This window comes from Protopterus annectens, chromosome 3.part0 (genome assembly GCF_019279795.1).
Source record: "Protopterus annectens isolate FY-2018-M chromosome 3.part0, PAN1.0, whole genome shotgun sequence".
NCBI classification, from domain to species: Eukaryota; Metazoa; Chordata; order Ceratodontiformes; family Protopteridae; genus Protopterus; species Protopterus annectens.
This window is the reverse complement of record NC_056731.1, coordinates 1,332,843,092-1,332,866,859: the sequence shown is the minus strand read 5'-3', so window position 1 is coordinate 1,332,866,859 and position 23,768 is coordinate 1,332,843,092. Positions and strand designations below refer to the sequence as shown.

Below are 23,768 nucleotides of genomic sequence, written 5' to 3'. Positions count from 1 at the left end.
TCAATTGTTCAACAAAAGGGGTAGTGTACATTGGTATTTGTAGTGGGTGTCCAGCATTTTATATAGGGATGACCACACATACCTTGAGAGAACGTATTAAGGAGCACATATACAGTATTAAAAGAAAAGACAATAAAATGCCTTGTATAAGCATTTGGCTGAATGCTCTAAATACAAGAAATTTATTTTTTCTGTATTGGAAGTAGCTAACATTGATTTAAGTGGTGGTGATTTTAAAAACCACCTTGAACAGAAAGAAACATTATGGCAGGTTAAATTAAATGCTGATAAAAAGCCGGGTATAAACGGGTATAATAACATCAAATATTTTTTTAAAATACAGGAAGTTGGGACTTGGGCGTTGTATTTGCACTTTTTCACCATTTGTGGTTCCACCAGTATTTGCTGCCTTCATTGACCACGGTTCCATCTCGTTTTGGTTTCTTTGTTTTACATTGAGTTGGGTACGCTTACTTTTTTGGTTCTCTTTAACTCCAGATGGATTTTTAAGTTCTCGATGGAAAAGGTGAACTATCCTGCTTCTGAGGGATGTACACCCCCATCACTAAAATTGGTTGTCCTCCTTGTTGCTGGTCTGAGCTTTAACTAACGCTGAAATCATTTCCTCTTTAGTCAGGTTTGCATGCACCAGTCCTTTGGCTTCACACACCTTGGCCAGTGGGTTCTTTGTCAGCTTGCCATAATCCTCTGCTGACATCTTTGCTTGCTTTCCCTGATTAAACAAAGCTAACAATAAATAAATAAATAAATAAAACTGCTGTGAAAATTAAAGTCTGTATGCTTACCTTGTGGCTGTCATGAATACACACACCATTAGTGATAACTGCTTACAGGGTGCAGCAGTTCAATTAATATCCCACCACTGCTCACCAATATGTGACATCCCCTCTCTGGGCCAATAATCAAGGAGTGTGAATCCTCACCACTGACACTGGAAAGGGACATTAACTTGGAACAAAAATGGATCCAGTCAGTATTTCCAGATGCAGCTCTCTGCATTAAGCACAATTTCCCTTAGCAGCACACAGGGAACAGACTCAGACCAGGGTATGGGTTTCTCTCTCTCTCACTCCAGGCCCCCAGTAAGACTCCCCACTGGCTCAGCTACAGAGTTGAGCCTTCAGCAGAGTGTCCCAGCCTAGAACTCCACCACCCTCTCTAACCAGTGCTCTGTGTCCCTGCTCCAAGTAACTGACACACACACTCTATGAGATTTAAATTTCACATACACACAAACACAGACTCTCACACACGCTCACACACACACACACACACACACACACACACACACACACACACACACACACACACACACACACACACACACACACCTGAGAAAGGCACAGGTTTACTAGCTATGCCCCTCTGTCCAGACTCTAATGTAGCTTCTGTCACCAGGACACTCCAGCGCCAGCTATTCTACGGCTCTTACAAGGGTACTTACAAGGGTACCCAATTATGCTGAGTGAAATTAATATTAATTCAAATGGTAGTATTGACCAAATAGCAAGGCTTTTAGGAGCAGCCACAATGTCACCAAACAGATATAGTACTCTCAACTCTTAAAATATTCTCCAAAGGACCAGCCACAGTGAAAAGTTTAAATATATTTAATAATAAATAATAGAAAGCATGAAAATACAAACTATCTATTTACAATAAAAAACAGAGTTTCAGTCACAAGAAATATTAAAATAACACCGATGAATAGATTCACATAGATACAGAAGAACAGTATTTAACTAATCTCATTATATTTTCTTGACTGCTCTAAAGAATTGCTATTCCCTGGTCAATTACTAGAGCAAGGCAACAGGACGGAGGTGCGTTATCCTACTTTGTCAGGTTCCCAAAGCAGAATACTCTGAGACTATTAAAACATCATTTTTCTCCAAGATTACAGAATGACATCACATGCATCTGGTCATCTGACTTCTGGTTCCCATGCTACCCCCATTGCTAGAAACTACCATGATTTAGCACTTATGTATCATTAATACATACACATAGAGCTTGCTAAAATCTGATGCAACTTCTGGAAGTCATAAAATAATTTCAAACGTTTAACCTTCCAGAGTAGCAATTAGGCCACCCTAAGGAGAATACATAAAGCTTTCTAGTACACACATTTTGTCTCTGGCTGCACTGAGATCTGTAAGATCGCATCTCTATGGCCTTGTCCCAATAATTTAATTTCTTACTATTTTAAATTTAGGTAGAGCTGAGATTAACATCTTCTCTTCCAGTATCCTCTGTTAACATATATATTTAATTCAGTTACAATGTAAGGACCCATTTTATTTAACATTTGTTTACCGGGAAAGTTCAACTTCGAACAAAGCCAATTTTCAGCAGAAGCCCAAGGAGAAACATTCCAGGTGTATGTCTTTGTAATGTGGGAGGAAACTGAAGTACCTGGAGGAAACTCACACGAATGCAGGGAGGACATGCAGACTCCACACAGAAGGCACCCCAGCTGAGAACTGAACCAGAGAACCTCTTGCTGTGAGGTGACAACACTACTGCTGCACCACTGCACCATCCAAACTGTTGCTACATTTTTAATGCAAGCAACTTTACAAATACATTTTTCAACACAAACATCTGTACAAATCAGTTTGATATACACATGACACAATTCTTTACAGAATTTCAGCTTGCTGTGCTGGCATATGTTAGACATCCACTGCCCTACTTCTCCTGGTATAGCTGGCAATACCTCACATTGTTACATTCACAAATAAATAAAAGTAAAAATAATAAAGAAGCTTCCCTCCCCTAAAAAATCAGTTAATCAGCAGTTCAGACCAAGTGATTCTCCAGACTGTCGCACCAAAGCAAGATTGGCATCTGCTCTCACAGTAGGATTTTAAAGTGCTAACAGTCCTGAATTATAGGTTATTAAACCAGTCAATCCACAATGGTAGCCAAGTTAAGCCAACCAAAAAAGAAAAAGAAAAGTATGTGTTCATGAGAAAGACGGGGAGAGCAAACAACTAAATAAAAGTAAAAATAATAAACAGACTTCACAAAAAAAAATCAGTAAATCAGTTGTTTAGACTGAATGATTTTCTGAACTGTTGTACCAATGCAAGTCATGAAACCAATATTTAAGAATATGCTGCATGAGCTCAATTATGAATGTGTGATGGTTAGTCTTATCATTTCTGGTTCCTCACTACTTATTGTGATCATATTTTAGCACATGGTTTGCACTTGACATGGCATCATTTTAAAGAAACAGTGAGGAAAAAAAAGACTGATTTTTTTATGTTATACTCTGTTTTTTGTGCAAGTAACACTGTAAAGTGACAGTAATAAAGAAGGGAAATGTGGATGGTGAAGCCCATATATGATGAAAAAATGTTTGCATTTGTGGGTGACATGTGTTTTTGTGTGTGAAACTATATTAACTTACAGCTGGCATTTTGATGACTCGGTTTCAAGGAGATATAAGGGAAATCTACAATACCAGCACATTTAAACTCTGATAACTTAAAATATCCAATGTGAAATACCATGATATTCAACTCAAATATACCTAAATGAAAAAGTGACATCACTGCGAAAAATAGCAATGTAAGAATTACACAATGTAGCCTGATGGGTACTAGTTATGTATTAATTTTGACATAGCGTGGACTTGTTTGGGATAGTGCTGCATGGTGAAGCTTTGCTTTTGTGAAAATGACAGTCAATATGCAATTGTGTAGACCATGCTATGTTAGCGTACATGATCTGGAGCCATTGGCACTCATGTGGTATACCACGTGACTGCCATGATGCTCATTCATATGTGCATCAAAGTGCCATATAGATAGATAGATAGATAGATAGATAGATAGATAGATAGATAGATAGATAGAAAGGTATCTCAGAGGTATCACTCACTGCCTTTGCAAGTGAGTGACAGGCATTAGCTTTATAAAGGGGACCCTCACTGGCATCTCAAACTGGCACTTTCTGTATTGCACGTGCAACAGTTAAAGAAAGATTTTAGTTTCTGTGTTGCAACTCACAGGAGCCCTGCTATACTTGGATCATACAGCAGGTCAAGTCCACAAGTGAAAATGATAGCTGATGTATGATACTGCATGTCACAGAGACAACCTGATAAGTATTAATGGGCAGCACAGTGTTGAGATGCCTGTTTATGGCAGCATGATGCATATGGCCAATACTATGACCCAGGATGACAGCTGCATAGCCATGCCCCATAGCTGAACATGCATTATATAATTTACATACCCTACCTGACCCACAATGAGCAGCTGTGTATTGTAGTACTAGGGCCTGGCTACAAATTCATGCAAACCTTAACTGTTCACAGTGCTTGTGCATGATGCAGACCAGGTCTCATAGCTCAGAACAGGGCTGATAATGCATTGCATTTTTAATCTCATTCAGAGAACACCTCACTATATTGCCTCTTTAGCATAATCACCATGCTTCAAGATCCTAAATGTCGCAGAGAAGAGCACAATTGCCATATTGCAACAGACTGCACTACTGAAAGAGATAAAATACTGCTAGTATAGAATATTGCATAATAAAATATAGGGAAATTTGCAGTGGACAGCATTACTGGTAATGTAGACCATATTGCAGAGCAACTCCAGGTTGTATGGTTACCACACACACACACACACACACACACACACACACACACACACACACACACACACACACACACACACACACTACACTAATTACTGTGTGATGACATTGCAATGGCCATGGCAGGGACATGGTAGACTGCTAGGGTGGGTGGTTAAAACAGTTAGAGTGCAGGCAAGGAATGCTTCAATGATGGGGAGGGAGGCAGAGAATGCTCAAAAAGCAAGGCTGTGAGAAAAGGCAACATAGTCACTGTTTTCCTGATGTGGAGTACAGCAATCAGTGCCTCATTGTCCAAGCATGATAATTTGCAGTCCTTTAGGTGATGACTGCCAAACCATGGGAAATAGGCATGTCAAAATGATCACAGTGAGGCTATTTTTCATACTTATATGGATGCTGGGCCTGCAGTTCTATAGGCAAAGGCTACTGTAGGCAATGCATCATGAGCCAGTACATGTGCACAAGATGCTCAGAACTGACACAGTCTGGTACATTATTGCAGCAGTAATTTCACTACATTGTGGAAGGCAGTGCCTACAACGAGGGTAGTGAGGGCAAATGGATGGTGGTAGGTGTTGCCCAACATGGACAGTCCAGTATACAAACACTGATCCAAGTATACTCTGATATGTGTACTGGAAATGTCATATAGCCAAAGGAAGAACAGGTGTTTTAAAAATTGCACTGCAAGATTCAGATGTTCTGTTGCTGTACTTATGGACATATAGCAGGCATATCCTGGACATGAATAAAGAAGCAGGTGTGGCAGGAAATGGAGTAGAAGATATATGTTCTTGGTCTTCCCTTGCAATAACTGTTTGCAGAGCACACTATTGTCTAGCATGGGATATACCAGAAATAGCTTGTTGCATGTCTTGAAAGTGTACTATAGTTCATCACCAGATGTATTCAGGTAGCAGAACTGAGACTTTAGCAGTCTGAACACAGGTTCATTGATGTTCTGTATCTGTACCATTGTATGTCTTTGAGGAGTTGTAGGTGGGGGTCATCAGCCATGACTGCAAGTCATGTGCAGCATTACCTATATCGCACACAATCAAACATCATTATGCACAATCTGCTATATATATTCATGCCACTGAACTGTCATTTACTCTAAGGTTGCCAGTGGGTGCAGCTACCAACTAAATGACTCCCTGGGAAGTCTCTTCACATGAAAAACTGTTTAAATTAAGCCACACATATGCCAGCTGTGGAGCTCATAGAAACTAACAGGATGGTGTGCAGATATATTGCATATAATACCTTGTGCACTGCACACAACCTGGCAGTTGATCGGGTGGAAATCCTTTTTGTTGATATACAAGGCACAATAAGTGGAGAGGGTGGGGCCTTTATATCAATGTTGATGATGTCAGTGGACCCAGGACCACAGAGAAATGGGCTATGCCATAGAATATCTCCGTGGTAATGTTTCTCTATGGTGGTGGTGCTGCGGTAGCGTTGTCGCCTCACAGTTAGACGTCGCCCGTTCAATTCTCAGTTCAAGTGTCTTCTGTGTAGCGACATGCGTGAATGGGCGTTCCTTCGTTGAAGGTTGTGCATTAGGCCCGGCAAGCCAGTACGTAAAAATCTACTGCCAATCATTAGCAGACCGGAGTTCTGCTGTGGCGACCCCTAACGCCCTAAAAGCCGAAAGACACAAACAAATGTTTCTCTATCTGCTGTCGGTGGGAAACATATCTGGTCTTTCACCTGCAAAAGCAGCATTACATTTAGAAAACTGTGCAAGTTTCATGATGTCGAGGCCTGTGAAACCCATAGTAAATCCCCAGATTGATGTTGAGAGGTCCCTGTAGTAAGAATGGTTAATGGTATACAAACCTTTGTGTTGACCAAATTAGGCATTCTGTTCATTCCCCTTGATGCCATTAAGGATGGCACCGGTCATCCAACTCCCATATGATACCATTATCCACAAGGTAGCAGTCAACTATGCCCTAATCATGCATGCAGTGGTGTGTCAGCCACTGATGAACCCCTTTATGACACACAGAGGGTGGCAGCACATTTTATCACAGACATTAGCTTCCAAAGCAGATATAACACATTCTGAGTTGCTAAAGTAGATGCTACTTCTAACATATTTCCTCAGTTGGTAACCCTGTGGAAAGATGATCACCATGGATCATTGCAATATTTTTATATATTTTTGAATCATGCTGCTATTACTGCTGTTATATATTTTATCATCACTTGCATAGGTGGTAGCTGGCATTAGCATGCTGATGCTCACCTGCATTTCATTCTGTGGTCACTTGCATGTGATGCATGCTGCACTATTTTCCATGGTAACGTGATTGTGCTATGTGCACTTCTAAACCAGCTCCTTCCTGCTTTGTGCACACAACCCTTACTGTCAATGTAAGTGAGCTGTTCCACTGTAAGACCTACTTACAAAGCAGTATTGGTTTAAAAGTCAGAACTTATCCTTCCCATAACATGAATGATAACAAATGTATACTCAGTTAATAAGCCTGTAACAGTTATAGTTTTTTCTAATGAAAATGAAGTAGTAAGGGATTAAGGAAAGAGATTATGCTTCTTAATGTCATTCAGGTAGAAACTGTCTTGAGCATTTTTTAAGTTGTGATGATGTCAGCTGCTCTAACCTCTGTGTCACATGCTTTCCCACCTAGGTTTATGATATATGAAAAAGAAAAAGCCCTAAGAATGCAAATCATTTTTTTTAATACATGTACAGCCTTGGGAATACCTACCATTTTTTTGTATGCAAAGTCTTAGGAATGGCTACCCTTTTATTCTGCTGGACTTGTTAGTCATCATCATTTGCAATGCTGTCACTGACAGCTTAAGTAGTAGCTGGAAAATAAGTGTATTAAGCACCCCCATTATACCAGGGCTATGAATCTACCATGGTTTTAGACCTGATGGGAACTGTGATGGAGTATCCATATTTGTTAAAGACCACATTATCTCAAGGTAGAATTCTACAGACTATTAAATCTTATTGAGACTCAATCCACTCTTAGTAAAACCAACTATCAGATCATAGCATATTATAGGACCCCTCAATGATTCTCCCAAAACCCTGTGTGGTTCTTAAAAATATTGAACCAACTTTAAATACACAAAGATTCCATCATTCAGGGTGACTTTACCTACCCTTCGAAAAACTAGGAGACCTATACTTCAAATGTAAGCTATGTCCAAAATTTCCTCCATTTCATAAACAAGAATTACCTGTATCAAATAGTCAAACATCCAATTAGACAAAATTTTCTTAATGTAGTTCTTACAAATGTAGTTTATATACGCACTATCCCACTGGTATACCCTTTCTGAATTCAAATCTGACTACAAACTCATAACCCTCTCTTTCAAAATTCCCAAACCAATAGATGCAATATCACAGTATTCAAACACATCAAATTTATAGACCTCCTATAATTTTAGGATGAAGTCTTTAAGTTCAAGATAACTGTAATCCCAAAAATGTTGATACAGCTAGTAGTTATGGAACTACATTCTAAGAAAGCTGGATTAAACTGTATTAATCTGGCAGTCCATACCAGAACTAAATAAAAGTTGAAGTATTAGAACAAACCAGACTGGTGGTCAACATGCATAAATAAAACAATATGATAAAAGGAAAAAAGCTTCCAAAAGTATACAAAAAACAAAGACCCAAAAATCAAGGTCAGCATTAAAATATTACCTAAGGTACTGAAAAATACCTTCAGGAACTTAGGCTGCCATTGGAAACTAAGGATACTCACAAATACTTATTTGCTTACATCAGGAAGATATGAAATAACACCCAACAATGCTCTGAACTTATTCAAACTTGCACTACCTATTTGGATAGGAAACAAATTAAATGCAAATTTCACCCTAGAGGCATCTATACAAACCCCACATACCCTGAGGAATGAATTCTCTGTGGGATCTCATAACATCTTTTCCAACATTTCCATTTCAAACCTACTAATAACAGTATAACAAACACCCCACTCCAAATGAAGATGTTGTTAGAGAGTTTAGAACATGGGCAGATCCAAGTCCTGCTATATTTCCACAAACCAAACTGCCCAGTGAACACTAACTAGTACCAGAGGTCTGAAACTCCTTCGGCAAATAAACAAATTATGGTAGAGGCTATATTTGTCATGTGACTATCCTATCTCTAGAACAAACGTCCACTCCAGGTCAAGCAATGTGACACACTATCTTCCCTTAGAAAAGAATTAGACAATTGGATCGGCATTCATAAATTCATCCCCAGCATGATCGGCTTATTGCACTTGAAAAAGGAAGTAAAGTCTAAAGGCAAGACATAAATGGCCACATAGCTCAATTGTTTTGTATTTTCTATGATTTTAAGGAAGACAATCAGCTTGGTAAAACCACTATGATGCTTGCTGCTTCTGTAAATCAGTGAAGCTTCATTATCTCACCTTGCACAGTGAGGATCAGGAAATTTACCCTTTCCTTACTGTAGTGCAATCTCAGAGTTGGCATATATAATTTGCAGGGGGTGTGGGGTGCAGGGGGGCTTGACCCTCTGCAAAAATGTAAAAAAGGTAAATTTTTGTGTTTTTTTTTTTGAAGCTGGAGTTTTCGGAAACTCGATCATATGGGCTTAACCATATGAATTTCGAGTTTCTGAAAACTCGATCTCCTGACATAGACCCCTTACTACATATACTGACAAGCGATGCATCCAGTGAAGAGATTTTACAATTGATCAGATTCATTGGATCATTTTTTTCAAAAGCTCTTTATCCAAGTCATGCCATTGAAAATACTGTACTTATACTCACAAAAGCTATGTATAAATATCTTTCTTTTCTATCATCCTGCTGGATCTTGCAACCTTTTGCCGTGTGGAGCAAGCTTATGTGTTTAGCAAAAATAAAAAAAAAAAAAAAAATTAAATCTTCATTACTGAAGATAAACCTATTAAATTGATGCTCGCTTGGTGGCAGCTAACATTGCAGTCAACAATGTGCTGACATTAGCTGTACGCACTTCCTAAGATCATGCTAATACAATAAGTTTAACAGAAGAACATGACATCTTTCCACGGGCCTCTATCCAATGATCAAGTTTTCACAAACTTGAAATTCACAAGGTCAAGACCATATGATCAAGTTTTTGAAAACCCAAAGCATTGTGAATGGAGATTGGGTTATAGTGAGGATCAGGAAATTTACACTTTCCTCACTGTAATGCAATGTCAGAGTTGGCATATATAATTTGCAGGGGGTGTGGAGTGCAGGGGGGCTTGGCCCTCTGCAAAAATGTAAAAAAGGTAAATTTTTGTGTTTTTTTTTTGAAGCTGGAGTTTTCGGAAACTCGATCATCTGGGCTTAACCATATGAATTTCAAGTTTCTGAAAACTCGATCTGACATAGACCCCTTACTACATATACTGACAAGCGATGCATCCAGTGAAGAGATTTTAAAATTGATCAGATTCATTGGATCATTTTTTTCAAAAGCTCTGTATCCAAGTCATGCCATTGAAAATACTGTACTTATACTCACAAAAGCTATGTATAAATATCTTTCTTTTCTATCATTGTTAGTTAAACCTCAGAGACATTTACTAACATATCCCCCTCATAAATGCTAAACTTTGTGGGTGTGTTTATGCATCTTTGTGTTTCATAACTTAATTACTCATTGTGGACTTTACTAACCATACCATTTTGTAATGACTAATTAAATATAGTGGACCTTTATCAGCCTTTCCATTTCAAAACCACTAATTAAATGCTAGACATTTAGTAACCTTTCCATTTCATAGGGCTAATAATGCATTGCAAATTTCTATTTCAACACTACTAATTAAATGTTGAACATTTAATAACTTTTCAAAGTCATAGCTACTGTTAGACATTGGACATTTACTAACATTTCCATTCTGTTACTGACCATGTCTTGAGGCACAGCTCCTTCCTTGTTCCACGGCAGAAGTGATTCTTTTGGTACATCAGGAATTAGAGCGAATTTTTGACCAGCTGCAGCACTTGCAGATTTGCAGAGCAAAAGCAATAGTGGCACAACTGTTGAAATGTATATGCTTTACGTTAGCCATGAAAATTAGACATATCATCATAAATTAAATAATTTTGAACTGAGTATTACTTAAAGTTACTTTAACTGGGCAATAGTGTTCCACTTTGCAGCAAAAATAAATATCTGGCTAGGAAGACATTATTATTGCTTCAGTTTTCAAGTATGTTTATAATTAAAAAATTCAAACATGTAATAATAAAATAAAAAAATAGAATAAGAATGATTGCCTTTATTACTTACGAAGAAGCAACAAAAATCCTAGAATCATCAGACCAATAGCAGCACCTCCAAATGCTATACTACTTGTCTTTCTATAGTCAGTACAGTGAATTCCATCAATGCATTTGCACGTTTGCAATGTCACTATTTGTTTCTCAGTGCACATCCGGCCTTGTCGATCTCGCACTTGAATCTGAACTTTGTAATTTATCTTATCCCACAGATGTTGACTGTGCACCAGCTGCATGCTTGTTCCTATAAAAGAAAGTGTAAAGTAAAAATGTAACAAAAATCAAATAAATCCTTTTTTACATGCAAGATGTTTACCATGCATTGTGATATTTTTGAAGAAAAAATTTCAGAACCACACATCATTGAACATTCTTGCTTAAAAGCCAGATTCCCAAATAATATTTCAGATCATATGATATTATATATAGGGCTGTTACTCAGTGATTACAAAAGATCCTAGGGAAAAAAAGTCAGGCTTGGAGAAAAAGTTGTATGTTTTTCTGAAATATGGCATTAGATGGCAAATCACCAGTAGCAAAACCCCTCCATCAATTCTTCGGCCTAAGACTTTCCACTGGTTGTGTCCCCAAGGACTGGAGAATGGCAGTTTTGGTGCCCTTGCTAAAGTGGTCCCTCTACTGACCCTGGAAATTACAGGCCTATTAGTCTCACTAGAATTATTTTCAAAGCTTTGGAACATATAACTTAACAAACAATGACATTTTGGCTTTGTAAAAGGCGGATCATTGGTTCAGTTCTTCGAAAGTGTTAACTGAGGCTATGGATAAGGGGCATACAGTCTGCACTACTTATCAAAACCTTGCCAAGGCCTTTGACACTATCTCCCTTGCTGTGATTATTGACAAACAATCCCAGCTCAACATTAACCCACATATAGTTCCTTGGATTAGGAAATGTCTGTCTGGCAAAATCCATACAATTAAAGTTGAGGGGGGGCATTTACTCAAGATAGAAAAATGTCACTAGTCATGTCCCACAAGGCTCTGTTCTGGATCAGCTCGTCTTTGGTACATATTTCTATTACATAAATGCTGATATTAAAGGACTTTGGCTAACCAAGTTTGATGATGATTGCAAACTGATAGTGGTTATCAAATCCCATTCTGATACTCAAATTCTCCAGCAAGGGCTGGATGAAACAAAAGCTTGGTGTATTAATCATGGGCTTACACTTAACAACAAGATGTGCAATGTAGTTTTCCTTGGTAAGTCTAGCATTGCTACTACTTACCACAGAGATAACATTCCAACTAAATTGGGCACAGTCATCAGGGACTTGAGTACATATTGGTGATAACAGACTCTACTTTGATCAATACGTCTCCTTGGTGGTTAGAAAATCCTTTGTGCTATCTCCTCAAAGTCAAAAGAAGTTACAGTCCAATTTTTTCATCCATTATTAGGCCTATCATTGAATATAATACACCACTAGGCATGTTTCTCATCAAGCAGCTAAACCAGCATGAGAGACCTCAACAGTTCCCAGCCAAAATGATCTCAGGTCTCAGTACTCTTGGTTACTCTAACAGACTGTCGATTTACTCAGTGTCATACAGTCTCCTGAGGAGTGGTCTTTGCTTGGCTTTCAGTGCAATAAATAACCCAGCACCTTTTAAACTCATGCTCCTAAACAGAACAAAAAGGTAAAGCAAACACCCATTCTGCAGACCTAACCCTACACCATCACATCAACAAGACCAGATAGCTAAATCGATATACGTCCTGTTTCTGGAATAGGCTGAGAAGTGAGCTTACTTATCAAGCAGAATACCTCCACAGTAACCTTTAAAATCAGTCTGGTAACTGGATGGGTGACTGCAAATTTTCACCACAGACGTGGAGAAAGTTTGTTTAATGAGGGGGTGTGGTGTTAGTCTCCCAAGAGTACTGAATGATGTGGCTGAGTTTCTTATTGGTCTCTTTTGGCAGTAAGCTTACTAAGAACCTATAGACCTTATACTACAACAAAATCATACCTCTCAACTGTCCAGAATTTTGCAGAATGTTTTTGATTTTGTTTCTAAATGTTTCATTTGATGAAGCCCTACACTTAGGGCAAACACATTCATCATTTGGGAATAAAACTACCATTCTTTTCTATGGGAAGAACTGCTTCTGTGTGTAGACTTTTGGATTTACTGAACTAAGATTTCTACTAGCATGCCTGAATTAGTAGGCCTTTTAGTTAAATGTTAATAAATACTTGGGGCACCCAAAGTATCGCTTCACATTGGAATTGCTTCTAAATATATATATATATATATATATATATATATATATATATATATATATATATATATATATATATATATATATATATATGTATGTATAGATAGATATAAGCACACACACACACACACACACACACACACACACACACACACACACACACACACACACACACACACACACATACACACACACACATATACACACACACACACACACACACACACACACACACAAACTCACTCACACACACATATTTACAGACAAGAAAAACTATCCCTGAGATTCAGAAACATTATGCATTGTGGTAGGGAATTCTGCACAGGTGGTCACACGCAAGGTACGCACAGTTCAGAGACATACTCAGTGCGAGCAGTGGGGACTGAGCAGCAGAGCTTGATAATGTTATATGCTAATGGCTGTTTAAGTAGATTCTAATGAGCAAGCAGCAGTATTAAAACTAGAGACTCAGTGTATGTAAATGAGGAAAACACAATGGTGGAGCAATTCAGAAATGTATAAAGAGTATGACATGTTATTCTAACATTAATGGTAAGGAACCCAGCTAAATCTACCTGTTCATGCAGATGATCATAGAAATATGTTAGGAGTTGCTGCAGCATTAGTTAATGTGCATAAGCAACAGGCTATCATTGCCACTATGAACCATGGTGGTGCCCAATACCACCCCTGGAGGCACTGTAATATCTGACTACAGTTGACATTTTACAGAAACGACAGCACAACATTATGGACCGCTTGGGAGTTGGTAGACATTTTGGTCTCCTATGCAGGACAGTGTGATACATGAATTAGCTATCAAACTGTATATTAAGGTATGCGTGGATTTGTATATACTAGCTACAGGGACCTTTCAGTGACCAACTGAGGATGCAGTGGGGAGATCTCAAGCACCTGCCTTAGGAATACTTCATCACTTTCTCGATGTCATGCTGCAGCAAGTGGATCAACCTATGTGGTTTCCATGTACCACAAATTAGAGATCTGACAGCATGCAGAACTTCTATGCTACAGCACTCACATTGAAATTACGGCCCCAACTGGTGACCTGGGAGAAAACTATGTGAATCATAGTGAGTAGTTTTCAAATGCACAGATATCATTTACACTGTGTATGGAGGCCACCCAGGCAGTTACCATGACTCCCACATATTTGTGAATTCATAGATTCATAGATTGTTAATAGGCTAATGACCCAGGGTGGCCTTTCTAATCCTAGCCAAGTTTTCCTGAAAGAGTAATGACGTCCTTTATCCAAATAGGACACTGACAGCCAGGCATTTATAAGCTACCATTGTCAATAAGGGACATGGGTGCCAGGCCCAGTGTAAATGTCCTATTCCCCATCCACTAGTCTAGGTTGCGCTTAAACATATGGCACACCTATGACTTTTACCAATGGTTTATGAGGGGTGGCTTTCCAAGGGACATTTTACTAGAGATGCCGGATTTGCTTTGGAGCCTTAGCTGATGTCACTCATTACAACTTAATAGAATGAGACAGAATAATGCTACAGCTATACCCTGTCACAGACTATGGTCATTGTAGTGCATGAGTCTGGGCTGCTAAAGTCATGCTTTTGCTGCCTAAGTGTGTCTGGAGGTGCCCTACAGTTTGGCTCGAGCACATGGGCTACTATATTTTCAGTGTGTGCAAAGCTACACAATACAATATTTTAGAGACAGTTACAGTAGGGAGAGCAATTGCAGGTGGAACAACTCTCAGCACACCAGCCAGTAGAGGCTGAGCTGTAGAAGTGACAGTGGAGGAGGCAATAACAGGATATGAATGTGATAGGTGTTGGCAGGTGCAGTATGCTGTGGCACTGACAAAGAGACAGCAGCTTGAAAACAGGTTTGGCCTATAGCATAGCATATACACTACAGTAAAAGTAATGCTTGCAAACCCAAAGCCAGACTGTGCTTAACATGTATAGATTGGTGACTCTGTGCATCAGGCCTAGGTGACTCAAATAATTCATTAGACAGAGACAGTAGAAAGAGCTTGGCACAGTTATCATTTGCATAGATTGGTGGGGGTATACCTCTCAGCTGTCCAGATTTTCATAGAATGTCCAGATTTTTGCCTCATATTTTTGGTCTGTTCGTCATAAAATTTGTGGTTTTCTGGCAAATCACAGAGGATAGAAGTCACTAAATCATGATATACATTTCAGTTTCAGACTTCGTATCCTCCAGAAAATCCATAGTAACAGGAATACTGTTATTCTATCAGCTTTCTAACTTTATAAGAAGAATATGTAGAATATGTCCCTATTTTTGGGCCTTTGTTCCTGCATTATTTTAGGTTTTGTCCAGATTTCTTATGCTAAGAGGTTGACAGTTATACAGGGCACAAGTGTGCAATGTCTACCACAAGGAAATGTGTGAGTGCTGTACTAATTAATTAATAATTTATTTTGCATTGTGTGCAAGATGTGGACTTGGAGGAAGATTGTGTGATGACCCACTGGTGTTAATGGACTGAGTGTGTGAGACATTGTGGGCTGTAGTTGTGTGTGTGTGTTTGTGTGTGTGTGTGTGTGTGTGTGTGTGTGTGTGTGTGTGTGTGTGTGTGTGTATGTGTATACTGAAACATAGTCTTTAGCAGTAGTTGCAGCACTGTAGCTCAATACAGTAGACAGGTCCAGAGTTCTGAGGTTAGTACCGACACCTTGGCTAGAGGTTGGTGTGTTGCATCACTATGACCATTATCACTTATCATACATGCCACTGATGTGACTGGCACAATCCCAGAGGTGTCCTCTCCTGACCATAGACACCTCCACAACCGATGTTGCTGTGAAAGTGCTCATGCTGCATCACACTGTCCACACTCACAATTGACTGTCCACACTCACAATGGATATCCATGGAGACAGTGAATTGGCTCCATAGGGATGACATGCTATGCATCATGCAAGCCAAGGAGTGAAGACCTTCTGCCAATGTTTGATTGAGTCTATTAAAACTGTTACACATATGGGGCCTACTCTCCTGAAGGTCATCCTACACACCCTGTATTATCTGTATCAACTCTGCAAAGGCTGAGATAGTACTTGCCAGTGCCTCTGCAATGGCCCTGTACATACATTAAGTGGCATCAGTCAGCAAAACTAGTTCATGGGCAGGTTGGTATCTGTTTTTCCAACATACACCAGTGTGCATATTCATGTATTCACTCCAAGCTATATACAGCTTATGGCAGATAGAGATGATTAGCTTATAGGGGGGTTTCTCACTGTCCTGAGTATAAGTGTCCAGAGTAACCTGTACTTCTGCTATTGTATTGTGTGTTTTTCATTTTATGTAGGAAAAATGAATAGGGTATTAAAAGACAGAGTTCTAGAACATACTAGAGATATTAGGAATGCTAAAGAAATGAATGCCCTAGCTCTCCATGTAGCCAAAACAGGTACTGACCATAAGTTTAAGTTTCTTGTTTTGGATATTATGCACAAAACTTTAAGAAAAGGTGACCTGAGTAATAGAACTGAATCCTATGAGCAAAAGTGGATCATATGTCTTCAAGCAGATAAACCTCCAGGACTAAATAATAGGGTTTCCCTTAAACCCTTTTTGAAGGCGAGAGCCCTTAAGCATTGATTATTATGTGTATTAATAGTTCTGTATAGTATTAGGTATAATCCCACAATAGACTCTGCTTTGCAATTCCTGAGTGAGACATGTTTTAGAGGTGTATTTTGTTGTATGTATATTAGTTTTATCATTGTACTGCTTTTATATTTAACTGGAATTTATGAGCAATTAGTATAGCTCATCATGTTATGTAACAATTGACAAGCCCATTTGTTTATTCTCTGCTATTTAGACATACAATTTTGTTTTCATGCTTTTTATACATATATTTTTTATGTATTTAAAATGTGTGCAGAGTGCTGCTTTTAACTAATTTGGCATTTTGTAAGTTAAAGCAATTAGGCTTTATTTGCAGCATGATTGGATGAATGAGCATTTATAAGGATGTGAACTATTTTGTCTCTTAAATTGTCTTAAGAAGCAAATGTTATTTGCGAAAGCGCTTACTTTTTGCAATAAATTTCTTATGCAATAATTTCCTGCCGTGTGGAACCACTTTTGTTTTTTATTTTTGCAAACTCCTCATTATTTGCATCTGAGATCTTGTTCTTTATACTCTTCTTCTACGATGAGACTTTGCTCTTACTACACTGCCCTTTCCAGATATATTGCTGTGTGTACAAAAATACAGTGTCAGTAAGCTATTATGGACTGGCTCCTCTTTTACTCTATAACAGTATATCCCCATTTCTGTTAACTGCAGTTGGATTCTTCATATTTCACAAAGGGATAAACTTTTTATACCCATCCCATAGTAACAGGCCTGTAATCACAGTTACAAAAACATGTCCCCCAATTTGGCAGCTCAAACTAATGCACTGCTTGTAGATAACCAGTCAGGCACAGCCCCTACCCTTTCTTGTCACACTACTGTCTTGTGTACATCATGGAACATGCCCTTTTACGGGGACATCACAGCTGACACTCTGCTGTGCTCACCATCAACACACACTCACATACACAAACACACACACACACACACACACACACACACACACACACACACACACACACACACACACACACACACACACACACACACACACACACACACACACACCACCCATATGCACATTACCGTTTCTGGTGCCACTACACTAGAATATTGTGCTTGTGGCAGTTTCATATTACTATTGTATTTAGCAACATGTGCCCTAAATGTAAGCTATACACAGAACCAGCTGTATCACAAGCCATCTCATCATAATGCTGGCCTACCACGTTTAACAGATACAGTTCGCAATTGGTGTTGGGTGTGCCTTTCATTAAGCTTGATAGCCCCTCTGTATACCACTCCATCTACATCTCAGATGAATCCTGCCAATTTTCAAGCACCACTGTATATTTTCTCAAAGCACATATTCCCACTGAGAAAATAAATTACATATACATACAACCACTAGTTATGAAAATGCTGCAGTAACCACATGAAATGTCAGGACTCGTTAATGGCTGAAAGAACAAACTTACATATAGTAAATCAGAGATGCCATTTCTCAGATCATTCCCTTTTCTCTGAGGGTAGTTGATCTCAGACTTGATATAAGTTCAGCTCCCCACAGCAAGAGACATTTTCAAGACTTGCTCTTGTCCTGTGTTTTCTGTCTTTATTCCATCTTTTCAGAACTCAGGATTTTGAGTGCCAAAATTTCAACAGGGAGCCAAATGCTGCACCTACATTAAGAAGAAAGGCAGCTTCTTCTATGAAGCTCTACAAATTCTTCCATAGTACAAATAAGGCTGTCTGCAGCCACTGTCAATTATATTGAGGTGATTCAGGCCTCTGGACACCATACCTATTCAAATGAAGGCTAAGATTGTGATCGTCTAAATTAGTCAGTCTACACATCCTACCCATGAGCAGATCCATGTAGAAAAGTTCTACATGACATCATGTACATGCCTGATGTACATTACGCAGGTTCAGGCATGGCGATACTGCAAAGAGGTTTCCTGTAATTCTCAGTTTCAACATGGCAAGCATGGAGTTGCCAGCGACTACTGTAACAGAAACAGTTGCTCATCATGCTGATTGCCATATTTTACAACCTTCACTTTGTATTACACAGGCTCATAAATGGCATGGACCATTTATAACCCTAAAACTGACCACACTCCTTACTTTGCATGACAATCCTTGCAACAGGATGCAGGCATGACTGCAAGAGGGCATTTACTGTTCTCTGGTATGAGACCTGGTGGGCTATGACTTTAGAAGTACAGGTAATTTAAGGGTATCCCAGTGATTCTCATGGAAAAGTAAGATCCTTCTACATTTACTTCATAGAACCAGAACATTCATTGGTAGACTCATATCAGGACCCCCATTATGTTTGAAGCCTGGTACTATCTCATCAGAGCAGCTCGTAAAGCCACTGGCAACCCACAAATGGGTGAGCAGTTCAAGCACCATGCAGTAATCTCAAGAGTTGACATCCAGATTGTCTTTGTAGAAGAGCAGAAAAGGTCAGAGTGACAGTTACTGAGGTGTACTATAAGTATATTTTATATATCGTCTCAATAAAACTCAAACGTTCAAACCCATTTTATTGAAAACTCACTTCACAGAAAAGTGTAGAAGTGTGTAGAAAGTATGCAATGGTGTCATTTCTTATCATTAGAGTTATTACTGAAGTGGGCAACCAGAGTATGTGTGAATTGCGATGGTCTGCATTATTGCACCTCCAGATTTGTAATGTCTGTGTTTGCTCTCAAGCACTGATTCACTGCTTGATGTTTTATTTTCTTTGGTCTGAGGCTGTGTGATCATGAGTTAGTATATATAAGGAAAAGGTGTGGGAGGGGGCTTGCTCCCCTGCAAAACTGTTTTTAGGATAAGGTTTTTCAGGAGAAGGTTTCCTATGAAATTAATTTTCAGTGAAATGACTTTTCAATGAAATGGGTTCAGCCATTTGAGTTTAAATGAGATAAAGGTTTCAGTATTATGACATAGACCCAGTAATGATTCTTGTTCAACACATATTTCTTGTTCAACACATATTGCATCCAATGTCCGTTACTCATTCAGATTTACTATGTGTATACCTTTCCACTTCGCACATACCACATGATGTCAGAATATACCACATGGTGTCAGAATTAAACTGCACTTTAGTTGGACACAACATTCTGGTCTGTTCAAGCTATTTTCTGCATTTTATGAATTTCTTTCGGATACCTGTATTGTATCACATCTGCAAGCAATAACAGGCCAGTCTAATTCTGTCATTTTCTATGAAAAGTCTCAATTCCAGTTCAGTTTTTCAGAATTTTCATATTTCTAATATTTCTAATATTAAAACTTTCCACACGTCACTCTCACATTCTCAGAAATATTTATTTATTTAATAAAACTATCCATAAAATAACCCATCATCCAGAGAAGTGCCTTAGCCTACAAAACATTACTCAAACACTCTCTCCCAGTAGAACCATGAGGTCCTCCGATAAAACTCTACTGAATATATCCAAGTCTAACAATAAAGCTGGAGACTCTCTTTACTCCGATTGTATCTCCAAATGGTGAAATAACACCCCCCACATTCTGAGGCAAATAAATAGCCAAGCCACTTCTAAATAAGAACTCAGGCAACACCTCATAAACACATGGTTCTGCACATGTGCATCCTCTAGATAAGCCCATTCATGTCACTCTAGTACCTTAACAAAACATATACCCTTCTCTTTACAATCCTATCTAAAAGTTGTGCAACTGCTGTGTTTTACACCATACTCTTATGCTTACATTCTACTGTTACTTTTGTTAAATCCAGTTAAAATCCCACTGGACTGCCACCAATTAAATGTGACATCTGGCCAATACCCCACCAGACTGCCAACAATAAAATGTGATGTCCCCTACTTCAAACTGGGGTCAGTAATTAACGAGCCTCAATCCTCACCACTGACTCCAGTGTGGGAGCATCACAGAAAACACCAGTGCACAAAGCGCACAAGAATAAAATTCCACACTTTCCCTTAAGAGCAGAATAGGAACATGCTCTGTTTCTTGGGACCGGACTATATACCTCTGTCCACCACAAATGTGTTTTCTTATTATACACTTCAGAGCAATGTTTTCCAGTTTAAGACCTCTGACTGACTCACACTCAAAATAAATTTAAATCTTGCACACTCAAACGCTTATGGAAACCTACCACAAATTTCCAGCTGTGTCCCCCCCTCAGTACAAATGGTAATGCTGCCACCCAAATCAGACAAGTCTACATGCCCTTCCAAGGGTAATCAATTATTAAAAATTAAAATTCAAAATAAATAATAGCTATGACCAGAAGCAGCTAGGCCTTCAAGGTGACCTAGGGAGTATCAAACAAGTATAAGAACTCTCTAATCTCTAAAGAGCACACTAATTTCCAGCCATAATGTAAAGTAATGAAAACATTTAATAGTAAGCAAAATGATTACAAGAATGTAAATCACTAACTTTCAATAAACACCAGAATTCAATCACCAGAAATGTACAATTAAACTGTAAGATAGAAGTCCATCATTCTAGAAAAATTCTATCTCATTAACTGAACTTTCCTAATCTAATTAGAGAATACTGTCCCTGATCTGATGTGATCTGAAACATACAGCAAGACACAGGCAGGCTTACGTTTTTTGGTGAGTTCTTTTTTTCCTGGTTATCCACTGACTGCACAGCACTGTAACTGACTGTAACTCTCATATCACTGCTGTTTTTCATAAACTGCTCAGCACTTGACTAACTGGACAGTTTAACAGTCACAATGTCTTATTTTAAAAATTGTATACTCATATCTCAGTAGACCTTCATAGGCTATGATACTACCATTGCACAAACCTACCAATACAACAGTTATTTTTAAAAATAACAGGCAGCTGTTTGAAAAACTTCTTTTTCCTACCAATTAACTGTTCAAATAATCACCTAGCAACCAGGAACATTCTAATGACATCACCTACTGTTCAGCTGACTCACCACAGTACTTCAGAATCTCCCTGACAAACATGTGCAATTAGAAATTAATCAAAACACTGATTCTTTAAACATTCTGTTTAAACAGGGAAATACTCAACATTTTAAAAGCTTATTTACATTTTCACAATTAGACATATGGCATACAATACAAGTTAATCTGAAAATATACACAAATCTCCTGGCAAACATTTCAACACAGATGACAGTGCTTTAATTTTTTTCACAACCTTTACATTAATTTTTTACTAACCACACCAGTTAAACAATTGTAATTCACAATCTATAAAGAACTTTATATGCATGCCATGCATATAGTGTATTTAAATGTTTTCATAGTTTGAATTATGTAATATTTCTGTTCAAATTATTACATAACAAAGTCTATGTACCTGTTTTTTAATAACTTTTACATAGTTCTATACAATGTTGTGATGAGGAAACTTTGTAAAATGACTATGGAACTTTTATCTCTGGGCCTCCACTGAAAAGGGGGCTCTTGATGCCCAATCGGACTATTCCAGTAAACAAATGCAAAATAAAATAAAAAAAAAATTATTAAGCCATAACCATAAAGTGACAATCTACCTGCACTTGCACAATAGTACAATTGACTATCTAAACATTTCTTTTTTTACAGCACACAAGAAACAGGTTGGTCTTTGGTACAGTCAACCAAAGTTCTTTTACACACACTCACATGCATGTGTACAAATATATGTGTGTGTGTGTGTGTGTATATATATATATATATATATATATATATATATATATATATATGTGAGTGTATGTGTGTATATATATATATATATATATATATATATATATATATATATATATATATATATATATATATATATACATATATGGACCCATTTAGAATTCCAGACATTCTGAATATAGACTGCAAAAAGACTGTCAAGAAAAAATATACACTCAAAAAAAAAAAAACAAAGTAAGGAAAACATGTAGTATGAAGGTGGCAAGCCCCCCTGCATCCTTGCCACATTCCCTGCCAATTATTTATATCAAGTTTAGTAATGCGCTACAGTGGGAAAGGGTAAAAATCCAGTCCCTACTCTACTGTGACAATGAATGACAAAAAACTACGGGCTTATTAACAACTGGGAAAAAAATATGTCAATAATTTGAGTGTTGACCACTTCTCAGTCTTTTGCATTCAATACTGAAAATATTTGACCTTCTGAATGCATCTCATGCACACATATATATAATGTATATATATAGTTCCCCTCAAATTTTGTTGATTGCTACAAATGTTGATAATTTTCCTGTCTTCACTATCTTGTCAACTGTGGTCCAAGATTACTGTAATACTTGCACTGGGGGATTTGCCCATTCCCCAGTATTGTGCAATCTTGCAGTTGGTATATTTAATTTGCAAGGATGTACATCCATGCAAAAATATTGTATTTTTTAATTCATGCTTCAAGATTGTGTTGAGAAGCATGCATTATATCTTATCAACACATTTTTGAATCCATCTACATATATACATATCTCTCTATATATAAACATGCATGTATGTACACATGCACAAACACACACACCACACATAATAAACTGCCCCAATAATCAACAAATCATTCAAAAGGAAACTATTGTTCATCAGTTCGTTAATGGCATGGCACATCTCAAAAAATTATAATTAGTCAAAAAAAATCATTCCTGCAACCCCTTATGAGGGACTTTACTCTCAGTCCTCTCTCTGTTTTACATGACAACTCCAGAATCTTACTACAGTGAGCAAAAGAAAAATACCCAAAGGAGTGGTCTTATTTCGTACAACTTATTGTGAACCAAACAACTGCACAGAAAATCATACAAATCCTGCTCAACGGAGAATGCTTCTTTGAAGTGCAGAAAAGACTATATACATACACACACTATATATATATATATATATATATATATATATATATATATATATATATATATATATATATATATATATATATATATATATATATATATATAT

The 23,768-nt window shown here is 38.0% G+C and overlaps 1 protein-coding gene across 1 annotated transcript in view; it reads right to left on the bottom strand.

The window, feature by feature from the left end:
* The window catches only part of LOC122796735 (desmoglein-2-like), a 1,204,637-nt gene that overhangs the window by 193,650 nt on the left and 987,219 nt on the right, over positions 1-23,768 (bottom strand). Inside the window, exons 12-13 of the mRNA XM_044065444.1 lie at positions 10,948-11,181; positions 10,564-10,694 (exon numbers count right to left, since the gene is read on the bottom strand). Coding sequence (XP_043921379.1) covers positions 10,564-10,694; positions 10,948-11,181 — 365 coding nt within the window. The remainder of the gene's footprint in view (positions 1-10,563; positions 10,695-10,947; positions 11,182-23,768) is intronic.